The 14,391-nt window shown below is 44.6% G+C and overlaps 1 protein-coding gene across 1 annotated transcript in view; it reads right to left on the bottom strand.

Moving 5' to 3' along the window:
- The window catches only part of AGPAT5 (1-acylglycerol-3-phosphate O-acyltransferase 5), a 61,030-nt gene extending 56,822 nt beyond the window's left edge, over positions 1 to 4,208 (bottom strand). Inside the window, exon 1 of the mRNA XM_069805944.1 lies at positions 3,742 to 4,208. Coding sequence (XP_069662045.1) covers positions 3,742 to 3,960 — 219 coding nt within the window. The 5' untranslated portion in view covers positions 3,961 to 4,208. The remainder of the gene's footprint in view (positions 1 to 3,741) is intronic.
- Positions 4,209 to 14,391: the final 10,183 nt, after the last annotated feature.

The following is a 14,391-nucleotide window of genomic DNA, read 5'->3' as shown; positions in this document are numbered from 1 at the left end:
TCCTGTATATTCCTTCTAGAAAAGAGTACTGTAGCGCTTCTGCAGCTTACAGCAGGACAGGTGGGAAGCAACACAACTACATTTGCATCAAAAGCGACGTAAGGCCAAAGCAGGGCCATTCTCTCTATGCCACTTTCCAATGGACTGCATTTACAAATTTTCATTACTATGAGTTTATAATCCTGGAGATTGTTGAAGAGCACTGTCACAATGCTGCACAGGAATTAATTTTATATATTTATAGCTCCTTAAAAAAATTCATGGATATTTGCTAAACTGCAATTGCATTGACAAATTTACACAGCATCATAGGATTTTACTTTATAGTCATACTGGCTTTGACCAGTTTACCTCATTTACAGGACTGGTACGTTCTGGGTTGCGTTTTATACTCCAAATACTGGTTCTTCAATTTTCTGCAGCCGACTCTTGCATGATAGTCACCAAAAGGGCTATTTTTGGCAATTCATTAACAGAATTCTAGTATCATTGGAAAACTTAAACAGATGTGACCCAAAATTTAAAAAGGGGAAGTATTTACAGTATGAGAAAGTAAGAAACTTTTACAGTTACTTCATGAGCCACTCTCTAGAACATAAATACTCAGTAAGGGTTTACAGCAATTGTAGTTCTGTAATTATTTTAGATCTCAAGTCCAATACTTAAGAGAAAGGGAATTGCTAGTCTTCCAAGATTTTCTGTCATGCAGATCAGGTTATTGCCTTATTCAGTTACATTTCACAACTGAAAAGAATTTGCTACTAAGATAAAACGTCTTCCTAGCATGAACTAGAGTTTCTGTTTTAATAAACTTGGCTAAAAACATCCAAGTCAAGGAGAACAAAAAAAGAAGAAAAATACTGCTTGTGCATTCGGTCGTGAGGGGGAGACAGATGTAGATACTTGATGGACCAACAGCAGGTGATACACAGAAACATCACTTCCTGACAAAATAAATTAAAAATGAATATCAAGATACAGTAGTATTTCATTCAGTCAAAAAATAATCTACATTTATGATCCAAACCAACTTTACTCTATTAAGGCCCCACTCACATTACTGGGAATTTCAGCAAAATTAGTATTTTAAGATCAGACATCTCAAATAATGCTCTAAGGCAGTTGTGAGTATCGTATTGAAAAACCACAAACACTCCAAGCATAATAAACCAAAGAATGTACATAACATTAAAGACTTCTTATATAGGGTAAGACAGTGGCAGTGCTAAGAAAGTCACTTAAGGCTTTGATTCAGTAAGTCGCTTAAGCACCCGTATAATCCCAATTACTTCAGTGAGACTACGCAACAAGTTCCAATATTCTGATGGATGAGGTTGTTGGCCTCCCATTTATCCAGTCACAAAAAAATAACCCAACACACTTCAATCGATTGAATAAATTAACAGATCTGAAAGAGATGCTGAACTTCTCCCGCCCATGGCTACTATGATGCTTTAATGCTGGTAAAGCCCTACAGCTGCCTTTATGAAGCCGAGCAAGTTACTATTCTTGCACTGTTTTTTGGATTAAGCGATTAAGTTTAATGATGCTACACTTCTGCATCCAAGTACAGGCCTTAAAACAGCCAATTCACAGTAGCTCTCACGTTACCATCCCAATCTCAAACACTCAGGCACATGCTTAACTTTCCACTGTGACTTTCAAGTTAAACGTGTTCAGTGTTTGCAAGAGCAGGTCTGAAAGGACACTCTGTTTCTCCTCCTTAAACAAATGGGGGATATCTTCCAGTTAAATGATACACGAATTTTAAGGATTCTACCTCTTACCTTTCTACCCATGTATCATATTTTCCAAGTTTTTATTTACCTTTCAGCCTCAGTTATTATTTTACTTATCCTATGACATATGCCACATTGGTTTTGTGGACTCTCTTATTTGTTTCTGTTATCCTTTATTTCAGCTTCGCATGTATCATCTCCTCTTAACATCGTCTGTTGCTTACTGTGACAAAGCACCTCTGTTTTAATAGTCCTAAGTGACCACCTGTACTGTCTCCCACCATTTTTTTTTGTGTGTGTGTGGATGAAGTTTATCAATGCAATAAAAGAAAACAGAAGTCAACAGATGATGGCTGCCTTTTTGTTTCTTTTGGTTAGCATTTTCCTTTCTGTACCTTTATGTCACAGGCACTTTTTTTCGATAAAAGTTCTTATGTGGTAAAGTTCTTATATGATAAAAGTTCAAAGTGGTTGCTACTCAGTGCACACTATTTGTAGGAAATTTGAATAAGTTTTCTGTTACAATTTATATCTTGATTTTTGGCTCTCATTCTTAGAATGGGTTGAATTTAACTACTATACTGCTACTTTCAGCAGCTAATGACCAAAGTGTGTTACTAGACATCAAGATATCTGCATTAAAGATACTACATAAAAAAGAAGGCAGATAAAACAGTAAGTGCTTAATCCGCTTCCCTTTTACCTCCTTTTTTTTTTTTTTTAACAGAGATGTAAATCGCAACACAAGTTCACTAATTTGGACAAGACGCAAGAGTGAAGTTACAGGAGTTACAAGCTGAATCAAAAACTAATTACCACTTAAGTAAGATCTCACTTGTTTTGTATCCGTTCTATTTAGCCTGATGTCAAACTGTGCAATTCTATCTTTAGCTAGCTTTGGGGGTTTCCATGAGAGCTGGTATGAAGTGAGGCCTACAACTGCTCAAGAGTGGGAATTAGGGAGACCTAGCCTGATTTTGAAATAAATGCTTCATAAGAGAGTGGACAAATGGTTTAGCTGTAAATATGAAGGGCGTATTTGTATCAGTCCTGTCACCTGCCAATCAACATGTAAGCACTTGTTATTCTTTACTCTCAAGCACCTACAGCTGACACTAACTTCAAATACAATTCTGTATATTCAGATAACTTTGAAAGTCCGGTTTAGGCACAGTGAGCACCTGTCATTTACGTAATTATTTTTTAAGCGCAGAATTAAAAGTTTCCTTATTTACTCTTCAAATTACAGACAAATATTTAACCTTTCAAACACCCAACGCTTCGTGAGATAGGTGAAGTATTATTATTTGAATGCAAATACCCCTCTGGCCACGCAAGAGAGGCCTCCGATCCCAACTTATTAACCCGAAACCTTGGACTTCAGTTTCTGAGAGACTGAATAACCGCAATCCACGGCTGATACAAAATTTAAGGGCCGGAGACTGACAGGGGGTAGACTGCGTGAAAACTGGGAAGCTGTAATAATTTAGATGTTAAATCATCTATTTACTGCAAGCTCGTAGGTGTATCCAGTGCAGTTATCGCTGCCTACAGCGTTCTTGTCTGCTGCCAGTTTAATGCTACAGACGTGCAACACAGGCCAGAGGGTTCGAGCGGCCGAAGCAGGCTGCCACTCGAGCGCTGGCAGAGCACGACCGCTGTCGCATCCCTTCCGTTTTCCCGACCTGCAAAAACGAACGCGACACCAACACGCCGTGAAAACCGTCGCCAGAGGAGCGACGGCGGCCGCCGAGCAAGACTCTCCTCTCCTCTCCCCGGCGGATCCGCAGCCCCCGCCGGGGGCAGGCCGCGGCCCGCACCTGCTGCCAGCGCCGGCCGCTTCCTCCCCGCCGACCTCACTCACACGGGGCGGCGGGCGGGCCCTGCCAGCCCAGCCGCCCTCCCGCCCGCCGCAGCCGCCTGAGGAGAGGCGAAGGGGAGCCGGCGCCGGCCAGGCCGCAGCACCCCCCCGGGCCCCGTCCCCCGTCCCCGCCCGGCTCACCTGCACGCCCGTGTAGTTCTCGAAGAAGAAGAGCACCATGCTCTGGTAGATGGTGTAGAGGCGGTCGTCCACCTCGCGGTAGAAGCGGGCGGGCAGCACGGCGGAGAGCAGGCGCCAGGCGCCCCAGGCCAGCACGTAGGTGGGCGCCGTGCCCATCATGACGGCGGCGGGCAGGACGTAGCGCATGGAGTAGGTGTGCAGCACCAGCGACAGCAGCATCTTCCCGCTACAACCCCCCCCCCCGGTCTCACCGGGGCACCCACATGGGCAGCGCGCTCACACACAGCCCGGCCGCCCCGACGACCGCATCGCCCGGCCGCGCCGAGCGGACCCGCCGAGCCGGGCGGGGAAGCAGCAGCGGCGGCGGCCGCCGGCAGAGAGGGAGAGAGGCGCGGGAGCGGGCACCGGCGCCGGCTCACGGCTCCCCCCGCGCCGCCTCCTCCACCGCCACCATCTTGCTCCGCCGGAGGAGGAGCCGCGCCGGCAGGAAGGCGGCCCCTCGGCGGCCCCTCGGCCACTTCCGGGAGGGGCGGGCGGCGCCCTGGCTCCGCCCCGGCCGCCACCTGTGAGGAGCGGGCCCGCCGCCGAGGCTGCGCCGGCCTGCGGCGGGGGCTCCCCACGGGCAAGGCCCGGGGCTGCGCCCTCGGCCCCCTCTCAGCCCCCGGGCACGCCGAAGTGGGTACGGCAGCCCGCCGGGGTGGGGGGGTGCCGGGCTGGTCCCTCACGGTGCGGTGCGGAGCGGAACGAGGCGCCCGCGCTTGTAATGGACACGCTGTAATTAGCGTTGGTGTTAACCTGGCATGGGTTAGAAGAAAATTTACTCGCCCCCCCCTTCTGCCCCGAGTCCGAAGCGGAGCTCTAAGAAAACCGTACTTCTCAATTTTGCCAGCTACAACCGCAGCGATGGGCAGGGTTGGTAGGCGTTTCACGCTTGCCAGTTTGCGTTTTCGCTCCCCCAGGTACTCGCAAAAGCCGGCAGCTGCCTGCCCCGCGTCCTCTTCTCTCTGACCCCCGACAAGCCGGTGACAGCAGCAGCCAGGTGCACCAACTGCTTTTGAAGAAAATGCAAGAAGTCTGGCAGAAAACAACAGTGTAATAACCTTCCCAGAGGGAGTTTCTTACTAAGCTCTAGCCCACAGTGAAGAATTTATTCCTTGTTTTTAAAAAAGTTTTATCCTGAAGCTTGTCAAGATCTCATTGTTTTAAAAGAAGTGGATGCTCAATACCTTCTACGATCTGTTTCCTTTGCCAGGCTTTAACTGGGACAAGCCTTGCCCTTTGCTGTTGTTCACCTCGTGCTAGCTGTTCTTTAATGTGCGTTAGAAATTGTAACCTGAACAGTTCAGCAAAGTAAGCCTGGGGAATGATACTAGGTTGAAGTACTGTGGCAATGGTCTCTTCGAACCACCTCGGGGGTCCTGAGCTCTGCAGTGAGAACTCCATTTGACATGCAGCGTAGCTTCTGTGTCCCTAACAAGACTAAATGGTCTTTTATTTCCTTCCCCCCTCCAGAAAGTGGGGACAGGACGGGTCACGGCAGCTGTTCTGTCAGGGCTCCCCATCCTGATCAGTGCGTACATTTCTGTCCTCACTGAGTAACTGCATACGTTACCCTCAGCTCAGGACTACCAGAATAGAGGCACTTTCCCCATCATGGTCTCTTTTGGCAGGGAATTTTTCTGCTCTAAACCAAGCAAAGCTAGGTTGGACAGAAAATTGAGGAGGACGCTTCTGTTTTGTGACGCCTATGACGTGGCCACATGGAAGAGAAAGTAATTCACCACTATACAGGGAGGAGAAAGTAATCCAACACAACAAAGAGAAGGTAAAGCTGATGCCAGCAGAGCAGAGCCAGTTATGCAGGAACGAGCACTCTGGTGTGGCTGGAATGGCAGGACGGGTTGGAGAGTGGATCCAGACCTGCTGCTTCACAAAGGCAACTGCAGAGAGAGGCTAGGCTTCAGAGCAACTAGGTGTGTTTGGGTAATGAGACTGGGATCAGGAGTGGAAAATGTAAATTAGCAGTCTGTAAAATAAACAGTGAACTGAGATTGGGAAATGGAGGAGGTTTGGGGAAAATACGGTGAAATTAAGCTGCCTGGGCTTACAGATAGAGTATGAGCTTGTGAGATGAGGGTAAAGACTCAGTGAACAGCCTGAAGAGATGAGTTGCAGTGAAAAGAACGTGAAGGGAATAAAAATAATCTTCACATCAAGGAATGAACTTGAGGCCTCTGATTTCATGTATATAAAATCATATCTTTCCTTACAGGACTATAAATTCACTCATACTTCTGAAGAACATGCATATTAAATGATTACGCAGAAATGAACAAGTCTGCCTCTGGAGGATGGTTTGGCTATCATGTAATAAATAAGAACTGAAGACACACCTTGAACAAAAGGGGAAATAAAATACCAACCTCATCAAGAAATAATGCACATTCTATGCACCAAATGCAATAGAGGTCTAGTGGAAAAGTAGTACCTAATCTCACAGTTAACTCAAACAAACAGTCTTAATCTAGCATTTCTTGATATATTTAAGTGCTGGACCTTGCAACCTTAATAATACTCTTTCAGCTTAGGATTTGTGGGGCCCTTTTGTCTGTGTGTTTATATACATGGCTATTCTTCCTGTCTTGAATCTGACTCAGTCATTTACCCCAGTGATAAAAATGATCACTGAGATCCTTCAGTTCATTAGGCTTATACATAAAAAGACATGTCTTTACCAGTATTAGAATGTTTGCCTCTCGATTCCTTTGAATGTTTTTTTTTCCTCCTGTATTAGCAATGAGTAAATAAGACCGCCTGTCTTTGCTGTATTTTACATTCTGCATGTTTTTAACATGCCCCTTTGTCCTTTTTTGTTACACTGTTTGAATTTTATTTTTTTCTTCCGTGCGATGCTTTTTCACATTCTTAATCTGTCACCATCCCACACCACACACATGCACACATTCACACACTTCGTTTCTGCTTTTGATAGTTTGATATTTTCAACAGGCTCTTTTAATACATTCCCTCTCTTTATCAAGTATATGTTATCAAATGTATAGATACTGTTTTAGTTTTTAGTCACATGAAAGGTGCAAAGCCTCCTGTACTATGGCTTAGGGCTTGCTAAATTTACTGGTATAACTTTATCAGTATGATATGGTAATCTGGCATCGAAATGTCTGCAACTGGATGAAACTCAAACTTGTCAATTCAAGAAATGCGTATGCCACAGTGCTTAGACCTGGGACGCTGCCACCAAGTCCTTGCTTCTCTTGATTCATAGGCACTTTTTATACTAGATCATTCTGAATTGTGCTGCAGGAATTTGAATATTGGTCTTTCACATTCTAGACTACAGAGGCAAAATAAGATAAATGTTCTGATCTTTGCTACAATTTGTAATTTCTAGTCCTATGAAAGCATAGGCCCTAATTACACCTCCTTTAACTGAAATATCAGCAGAATTACTTCCTAGGCATTTTACTTTCAGCTGAAAGAAGCAAAATCACCCTATTTAGGGTGATTAGGGCTCAATTTAGGAAATTAAGACTTCAAACCTGTAAAGGTATTATTTTCTTATGTAGAACAACCTTGAAATTTAAAAGAATAAAGCAGCCTGCAATTTTGGAAAAAAGCATCAGTCTGCCATGCCTAAGGAGCTCAGTCTGTTTGGTGTGAGCATAATTACTTGGTGTGAACCTGATGATTCTAGTATTAGGTTCTTCTGCCAGTGGTTGTCACCTCTAAAGTGGTTAAACTCGCCAAACTCTGGAAAAATATCAGATTTTCATCTTATAGTGAAAAAATACCAGTGACCGAACTTCTAGAAGGAACCACACACTGTGTCACTAAGCACCAACTCTGAAAAGTGATTTTCTCATACTGCTAGTCACAAAATGGTGTTTCACAATTCTGTCACCCACTCACTGTAATTATCAATTAGACTAAGCAAAACCAGATAACATTAGATAGAAATTAAAGTGCCTTGAGGTTTAGAATGTAAACCTTTACGGATGGTCTAAGTATGGTCTCGCAGGATCTCATTCTGGATTTCAGAAACACACATCTGTCAACCTGAGATCCACAACCCACAGATCTCTCTCAAAGAATTTGGTAACACTCAACACTTTTTAAAATGTGGCCAGAGAAGACATCAACATCACCTCCTACTTCAGAGAACTGGATTAGACATGGATTCAGTTTGTTGAGGGTATCAGACTCATACCTCCCATCACCACGGTGAGTGACCTGCAGGGTAAGAATAATGAGCATCTCTTACATTGAAGATGCATTCACTTAGCAATTGTTTAATATAACATATAAAAATAATTAGATGAGATTACTGGTAGAGTAGTTTAGGTTACAGTTAGACTTATTTAGGCAAGTAGACTAGTTTAGATTACAGGTCCTCTAGCTGTGTGCCTTTCCTCTAACAGTGGCCATAACCTTCTGCATCTCTCTGCTTTTGCTCTAGGACATGAAGGCTTCTTTTAATCATGCAATCCTCTCCAACCTCAGGTGAGACCTGTAGTAGTTGCTGTCCATCCCTGACTCTGGCCTTGCAGGGCTCCTTCTTGTGCCTCTGTCCCATGGGACTCATGGCTGCCCCTCACACAGAACATAAGGCTGTACAACATCTAGCTGGTCCACCTCAGAAACATGCTGTCGTGGGTTAAGCCCAGCCAGTAACAAATCACCACAAAGCTGCTCTGGTGGGATGAGGAGGAGCAAATACAAAGAAAAGCTTGCGGGTCGAGACAAGGACAGGGAGGGATCACTCAGCATTTATGGTCACAAGCAGAAGACAGGTTCAATTTTGGGAAGAAACAAAATCAATTTAATTTACTACCAAACAAATCAAAACAAGGATACTGAGAAGTAAAACCAAACCTCAGAACACCTTCCCCCACCCCTCCCTCCTTCCCAGCTCAACCCCACTCCCGGTTTTCTCTCCCTCCTCCCCCCGGCAGCACAGGGGGACGGGGAATGGGGGTTGGGGTCAGTTCCTCACCCCTTGTCTCTGCCGCTCCTTCCTCCTCAGGGGGAGGACTCCTCACTCGGTGCCTGCTCCACCATGGGGTCCCTCCCACGGGAGACAGTCCTCCACGAAATTCTCTGGCATGGGTCCTTTCCATGGGCTGCAGTCCTCCAGGCACAGCCTGCTCCAGCATGGGCTTTCCCCTGGAGTCCCGGCCATCTTGGGGGGCATCCATCCCCCTGCTCTGGCGTGGGCTCCTCTCTCCCCGGGCTGCAGGTGGGCATCTGCTCCCCCGCTCCCCTCCGTGGGCTGGGGGGGGACAGCCTGCCGTCTGGTCTCCCCACGGGCTGCAGGGGCATCCCCTCCTCCCCCGCTCCTCCTCCCCTCCTTCCTCACTCCCCTCGGGATCTGCACAGGGGTTCCTCTCCCATTCCGATCCCCTCACTCACTGCAGGTTTTTTCCCCTTCTGAACTCTGTTCTCCCAGAGGCGCTACCGCCGTCACTGATGGGCTCGGCCTGGGCCAGCGGCGGGTCCGACTCGGAGCCGGGGAAGCTTCTGGCAGCTTCTCACAGGAGCCGGCCCTGCAGCCCCTGCCCCGCTACCAAAACCCCAACACACAAACCCATAACACATGCCTACATGCCTGTGCTCTGCTCATTCCATTCCTCACGCTCGTGTCCTGCCCGGAGATCATGTCTCTTACCACCAGAAAATGGTGAGGAACCACAATGGGCCAGCTTGTGTTCTGAGCTAATTCCATGGCCCACAAGAGGATTTTCCATCTTACGTCCCTGGGTGGCAGTGGGCATGGTTGTGTTCGTGGTGTGATTTACAGTCTTCTGCATCATGCCCTTGCAGTGAGAGGGAAGCTCAAGTTCAGCTGCAGATTAATTGAGGCAAGTTTCAGTTCTTCTCTGCCTCCTATGAAATTTCTTCTTGTGGATTTGGCTATACTTTTCATCTCTACAAGTCAATAAGAATGGCAGGTACAGAAGAAGTAAGGATGGGGCAAACTTGTCCCATGCTCTCCTGGCCTTCTCCAAGCTTACCATTTGTGGTTCAGGGCACAGAGCCAGGTATGACTTCTATACATACAGCAGTAATCACCAACAAGTTTATCCTACATGTACCTATCCATCCTTCCCTTTACCGTATTGGCTTTTAGCCTCCACAACATCCTTTGGCAAGCAGTAGAATCATCTCCTTTTGTTTTGAACCTGCCTCATTGTAGTTTCATTTTATGTACCTTAGAGTTTGTATTGAAAAAGACACAAAATCCCTTTCTACTCTCCTGTTTGTGCCATTCATGATTTTACAGATCTCTGTAATATCCCTTCTAGGCTGCCTGTTTTCCAGACTGAATTTTACTCAGTTTCTCCCCATATGAAAGCTATTCTATAACTTCTGTCTTGCAAGCACAGCCAGAATTACCTATGGCATTTATTAACTTTTAAAGTTTCACTTTGCAAGTGATTCTTCTTTTACCAAAAATAAATCCCAAAATTTCACGAGACATTATGTTAACTCTTATGGGATTTATCCATAAAAATAACTTGCAGATTCTCTGCTACAGGTCTAGTATAATATGTCACCATTTAATAAACCAAACTAGTAAAGGAGGAGAAACACACTTTGCCAATCATTCTAAAACATACTTGATGACCCTAGGGAAATGGTGATTCTCAAGACTCTTTACAGACAGTGGAGGAAAGAGCGTTTTAACGAACACTCTTTTGCATCAAGCTGGATCCTTGTCACCTTTCATCTGCCTCCAAGTTTTCTCCTTCCCCTGTTTCCAGCCCTCACCCATCAAACTCTCAGTCTCCCTTCCAAAATGCATCCTTTGTTCTCAGTTCTGCTCTGTCTCTACATGTTTTTTTCCAATCTCCTTCCCAGGCAAACCTAGCTAATTCTACTCCCATGACTCCTGTGCATCCCATTCACTTTTCTCACACAATGTCAGTCTCTTTTTTCCTAGTGAATCCTAGTTTGCTCTTAATTTCCCTTGAGAGCTCCTAATCCTGTTATCCACTCTTCTGTATGTCAAAATCTCCTTGCTCAAGTGATTCTAATTTTTACTTCCTGCCTACTTGGTCACAGTCCAGTCTTTCCTCAACAATTCTCAGCCACAGCTTCACTCTTGACCAGCAGATCTAGCTTTGCCTTTTTCCCCTCCTTTGGTCAAGCTCTCATTCCCTTTGTATGTAACTTGGGTGACCTCTTCCTCCGTGACACTTGGGTGCAGGCAGGGAGAGCACTGAGAGAATGGCAGAAATAAGGTACCGTGGCCCTCCAGCTGGTCCTTGGACAGCCCGAAGGGGAGAAAGCATGCTGTCTCTCAGAAAGGACAGCATCTATACAGCCTGCTCAGTGAGAACAGGATTTGTGTGTTTTAGGTGGTAAACTCTGGGTTCTCTATTATGCACTTGCAAACAGATTTATCAAAGGTCTGTGACTTTGCCAAATTTGAGCCGTTTTTCACAGTAGCAGCAGAAGACATGTCCATAGCTTAAATGCTACTCACTACCTTATCAAATTTCAAATTCCTGTTCAAAGGCCAAAAGTAGTAGAAAAGAAAAAGGTTATGAGGATACTAATGCCAGCAGAATAGCATATTTTCCATAGCTATGTTCCCTAAAAGAATTCAGTTTAGGAAATTTCAACCCCCAATTTTAAAATAGGCAAAGAGGAGACAACAAAGAAAAGCCCTCTGACATTTGAAATGAAAATCTGTTAATAAAAACTGATGCTACAGTTCTTGCCTACAATTAGGGCTGTGTTCAAAATGGAAATCCAGCTGAAGAATGGGTTAATATTTACCTAGAAAAGCCTAAGAAACCTGGGATCACAAAAGACTTGGGAAAAGAGCTTATGTAGCGTGCCTAGGTATAGCTGCTCGTGTTTAGCAGAACCAGGAAAGCCAGTCGAACTGTGTATATGAGTGTTTAGGGAAGCATTTGTTATCTCATTCTGTCTAAAGTTTTAGTTCTGTACTATGCACAACCACATATGAGGGCTTTATTCATAGTAAACCAGCATTTTTGTATGGACAGTATGGCTTCAGCACAACAAGACTATAGGACAGAAGTATTTTGCTGTGGGAATCTATACCATTGCTGCAATTAGTATGGTTAGGTAAGTAAGTAACGTCATTCAAGACTGACTTTATCTTGTCTGTGTACCTTGTCCATGAAAGAAACAGGTAGGCTTGCTACTAAAGCTTAGCAGCTTTAGAAACATTGGGTTCAAGTCCTGGCTCAGATACAGGCTTCCTATCTGCTCTTGTACAAGTTATTTTGGTTTCCCGTTTATAAAATGAAAGTAATACTTATCTCACAAGGTCATTGTAATGGCAAATTAATTAAGTTTAGAGGAAGGATACTCTTGTGATTAAGGGACGGCATGGAATCTAAGTTTGCCTCCTGACTGTGGACTTTCTGTAGCACCTGGCATAAGTTACTTCATATCTCTCTGCCTCAGTCCCTCTGGTGTAAAATAAGGGCAGTATTTCCTCCCCACACCCTTTATTTGTTTAGATTGTGAGTAGAGCTGGTTGGAAAAATTCTGACATGTTTTTAATGGAGCATTTGCTGACTCATCAAAATCTAGTGTTTCAATGAGAACCCTACCCAGCTTCCTGACAGCTTGCTGACCTGGTTCCTTGGCAGAGATCTGGGAAGTGCCGGGAGCCTTGGCTCTCAGGGCTTCCAGGCTCATTCCTCCTTGATAGCTGAAGCTCTCAGTGTCCACAGCTGCGGGGCAGCCTGCTGCGAGGGGACTCCCATCGCTCAGGGCTCTGGGGCAGTTCACCTCCAGTTCCCTGGAGCCACGGTTTCACGCCTTTTTTTTCTAAATAGGGTATTGTTCCCCACAGAAAGATACCACATTCTGAAATAACAGAGTCTTCCGCAAAGCAAAGCTACCCTTCTCTAGTCAGCTTTTCAGAGCCGGACTGTCTTTTGCTTTAATGCTGGGTGCATAAGACAAGGAGAAGTATAGCCCCCTGTTTAAGAAGGAATAAACATATAGAAAGAAGACGGACACAGCAGTTGCAGTTAGTCCTTTCACTGCCTCCCACGATACTTCCGTCACAGTTTCCAGTCTCAGAACGCTAGACACATTGCTCAAGCCATTCACCTACAGAGGGGACCCTGGTGCAAGAACAGAGCTGGAAGTAGTTGGCTGATCCTCACTCTACCTATTCCCTCTTCCTGTGAAGAGTGGGTGATACCCTCACCCTGTACAGGGAAGGTGATGTCCTTACCTGACATTGTAACACCAAAGAAAAAGGGTCATATATATGTTTTAATAATATATCCAGCATCAACAAAACTAATTTCTGTTCATCTCCAAAGGAATAATCTGAGACAGACAGCAGTCAAAGACTGCGTAGAAGATGCACATGCACAAAGTCACAATTCTATGGATGTTCACCTGTAATTTGTGAATGAATAGATGTAACAGGGTAGAGGGTTGCCCCCTCTTTGGCTATAGGCCACCTTTATCTCTGTATCCTGCAAAGAACTACTCAAGAAAAGGAAAATAAAACAGTTTATATACAGGTATATGCATGAAAACAACCATCTCAATGCTCAAAGGCACTGACAGTAAATTTGCAGGCCCAAAATGTCTGTCGGTAACATTGGTAATGACTTTCTGTCTTAAGACAAAAGCATATAAATGCAAAACTCACACATCTCAAGAGATTATCAGCTTTAGGCCCGTTGCATTAAGAAAAGCTCAAACATACCTAGTTAGTCTTTTATATCTTTCATGAAGGTTATTACCAGACTTCTTCCCTGAATTCTTTTCAGTCTTCTTTATCCTGGAGCAAACAAATCTGATTTCTTCCATCTTTTATTTCTATGCCACACTTTCTAAATCTCTTCTCATATTACTTGTTTCTTTCTTGACTCTCCCTGTTTTGTAAACTTGTTAAACCCTAAGTTTGAAAAACTCCCCAAAACAGAACAGAACAGAACAGAATAATTATTTCATGTTTTACAAATGCTTTTGCTTGGAGAGATAAGAACCAAGCAACCAGAAAGGGTGAATCAAAATGATAAACCATGTGTGAACACCCAAGACCACTGGAATCAAAGTGATAAGCCCAGTGTGAACACCCAGGACCACTGGCATTCTACCTGAGAAGACATTCTGAAAGGAACAGTATGAAAAAAAAGAAAAGAAAGAGCAGCGTTGTTCTCTCAAAGGTGGATGCAGTATAATAAGGAAGCACAATCTCCCATATATACTGTGGACTGTAAAACTGAGGACATAATATGCCGTAGACTTACTCTTTGTGAGATACACCTAGCTCCTCCTCTCAGACATAATCATTTCAAGTATCTCCTCAAAGCTCTGGAGAAATGAAGTTAGAAACAGCTGGGAATCAACATCACAGACTGCAGAAATTATGTTCTTAACTCCACAGGGGCCTGAAGGGAGCTGCCACGCTGGTACAACAGGGATTGCTACTATAATCCAGAGTAAATGCAAATAAGTTATCCAATTCTACTTTGGGCAATACAAAATTTATTCATTTCTCATTAGCTTGCTTGAAATGCTTGATAGAGGAATTTATTGACTTTTTAAATTACTCCTCATCTACCAGCAGTGCTTTCATGGTCTACTGAGGTTAGGCAGAATGTGCTGTGTGCGTGAAGA

The sequence above is a fragment of the Haliaeetus albicilla genome, chromosome 18, assembly GCF_947461875.1.
Source record: "Haliaeetus albicilla chromosome 18, bHalAlb1.1, whole genome shotgun sequence".
NCBI classification, from domain to species: domain Eukaryota; kingdom Metazoa; phylum Chordata; class Aves; order Accipitriformes; family Accipitridae; genus Haliaeetus; species Haliaeetus albicilla.
This window is presented reverse-complemented; position numbering and strand designations above follow the sequence as displayed.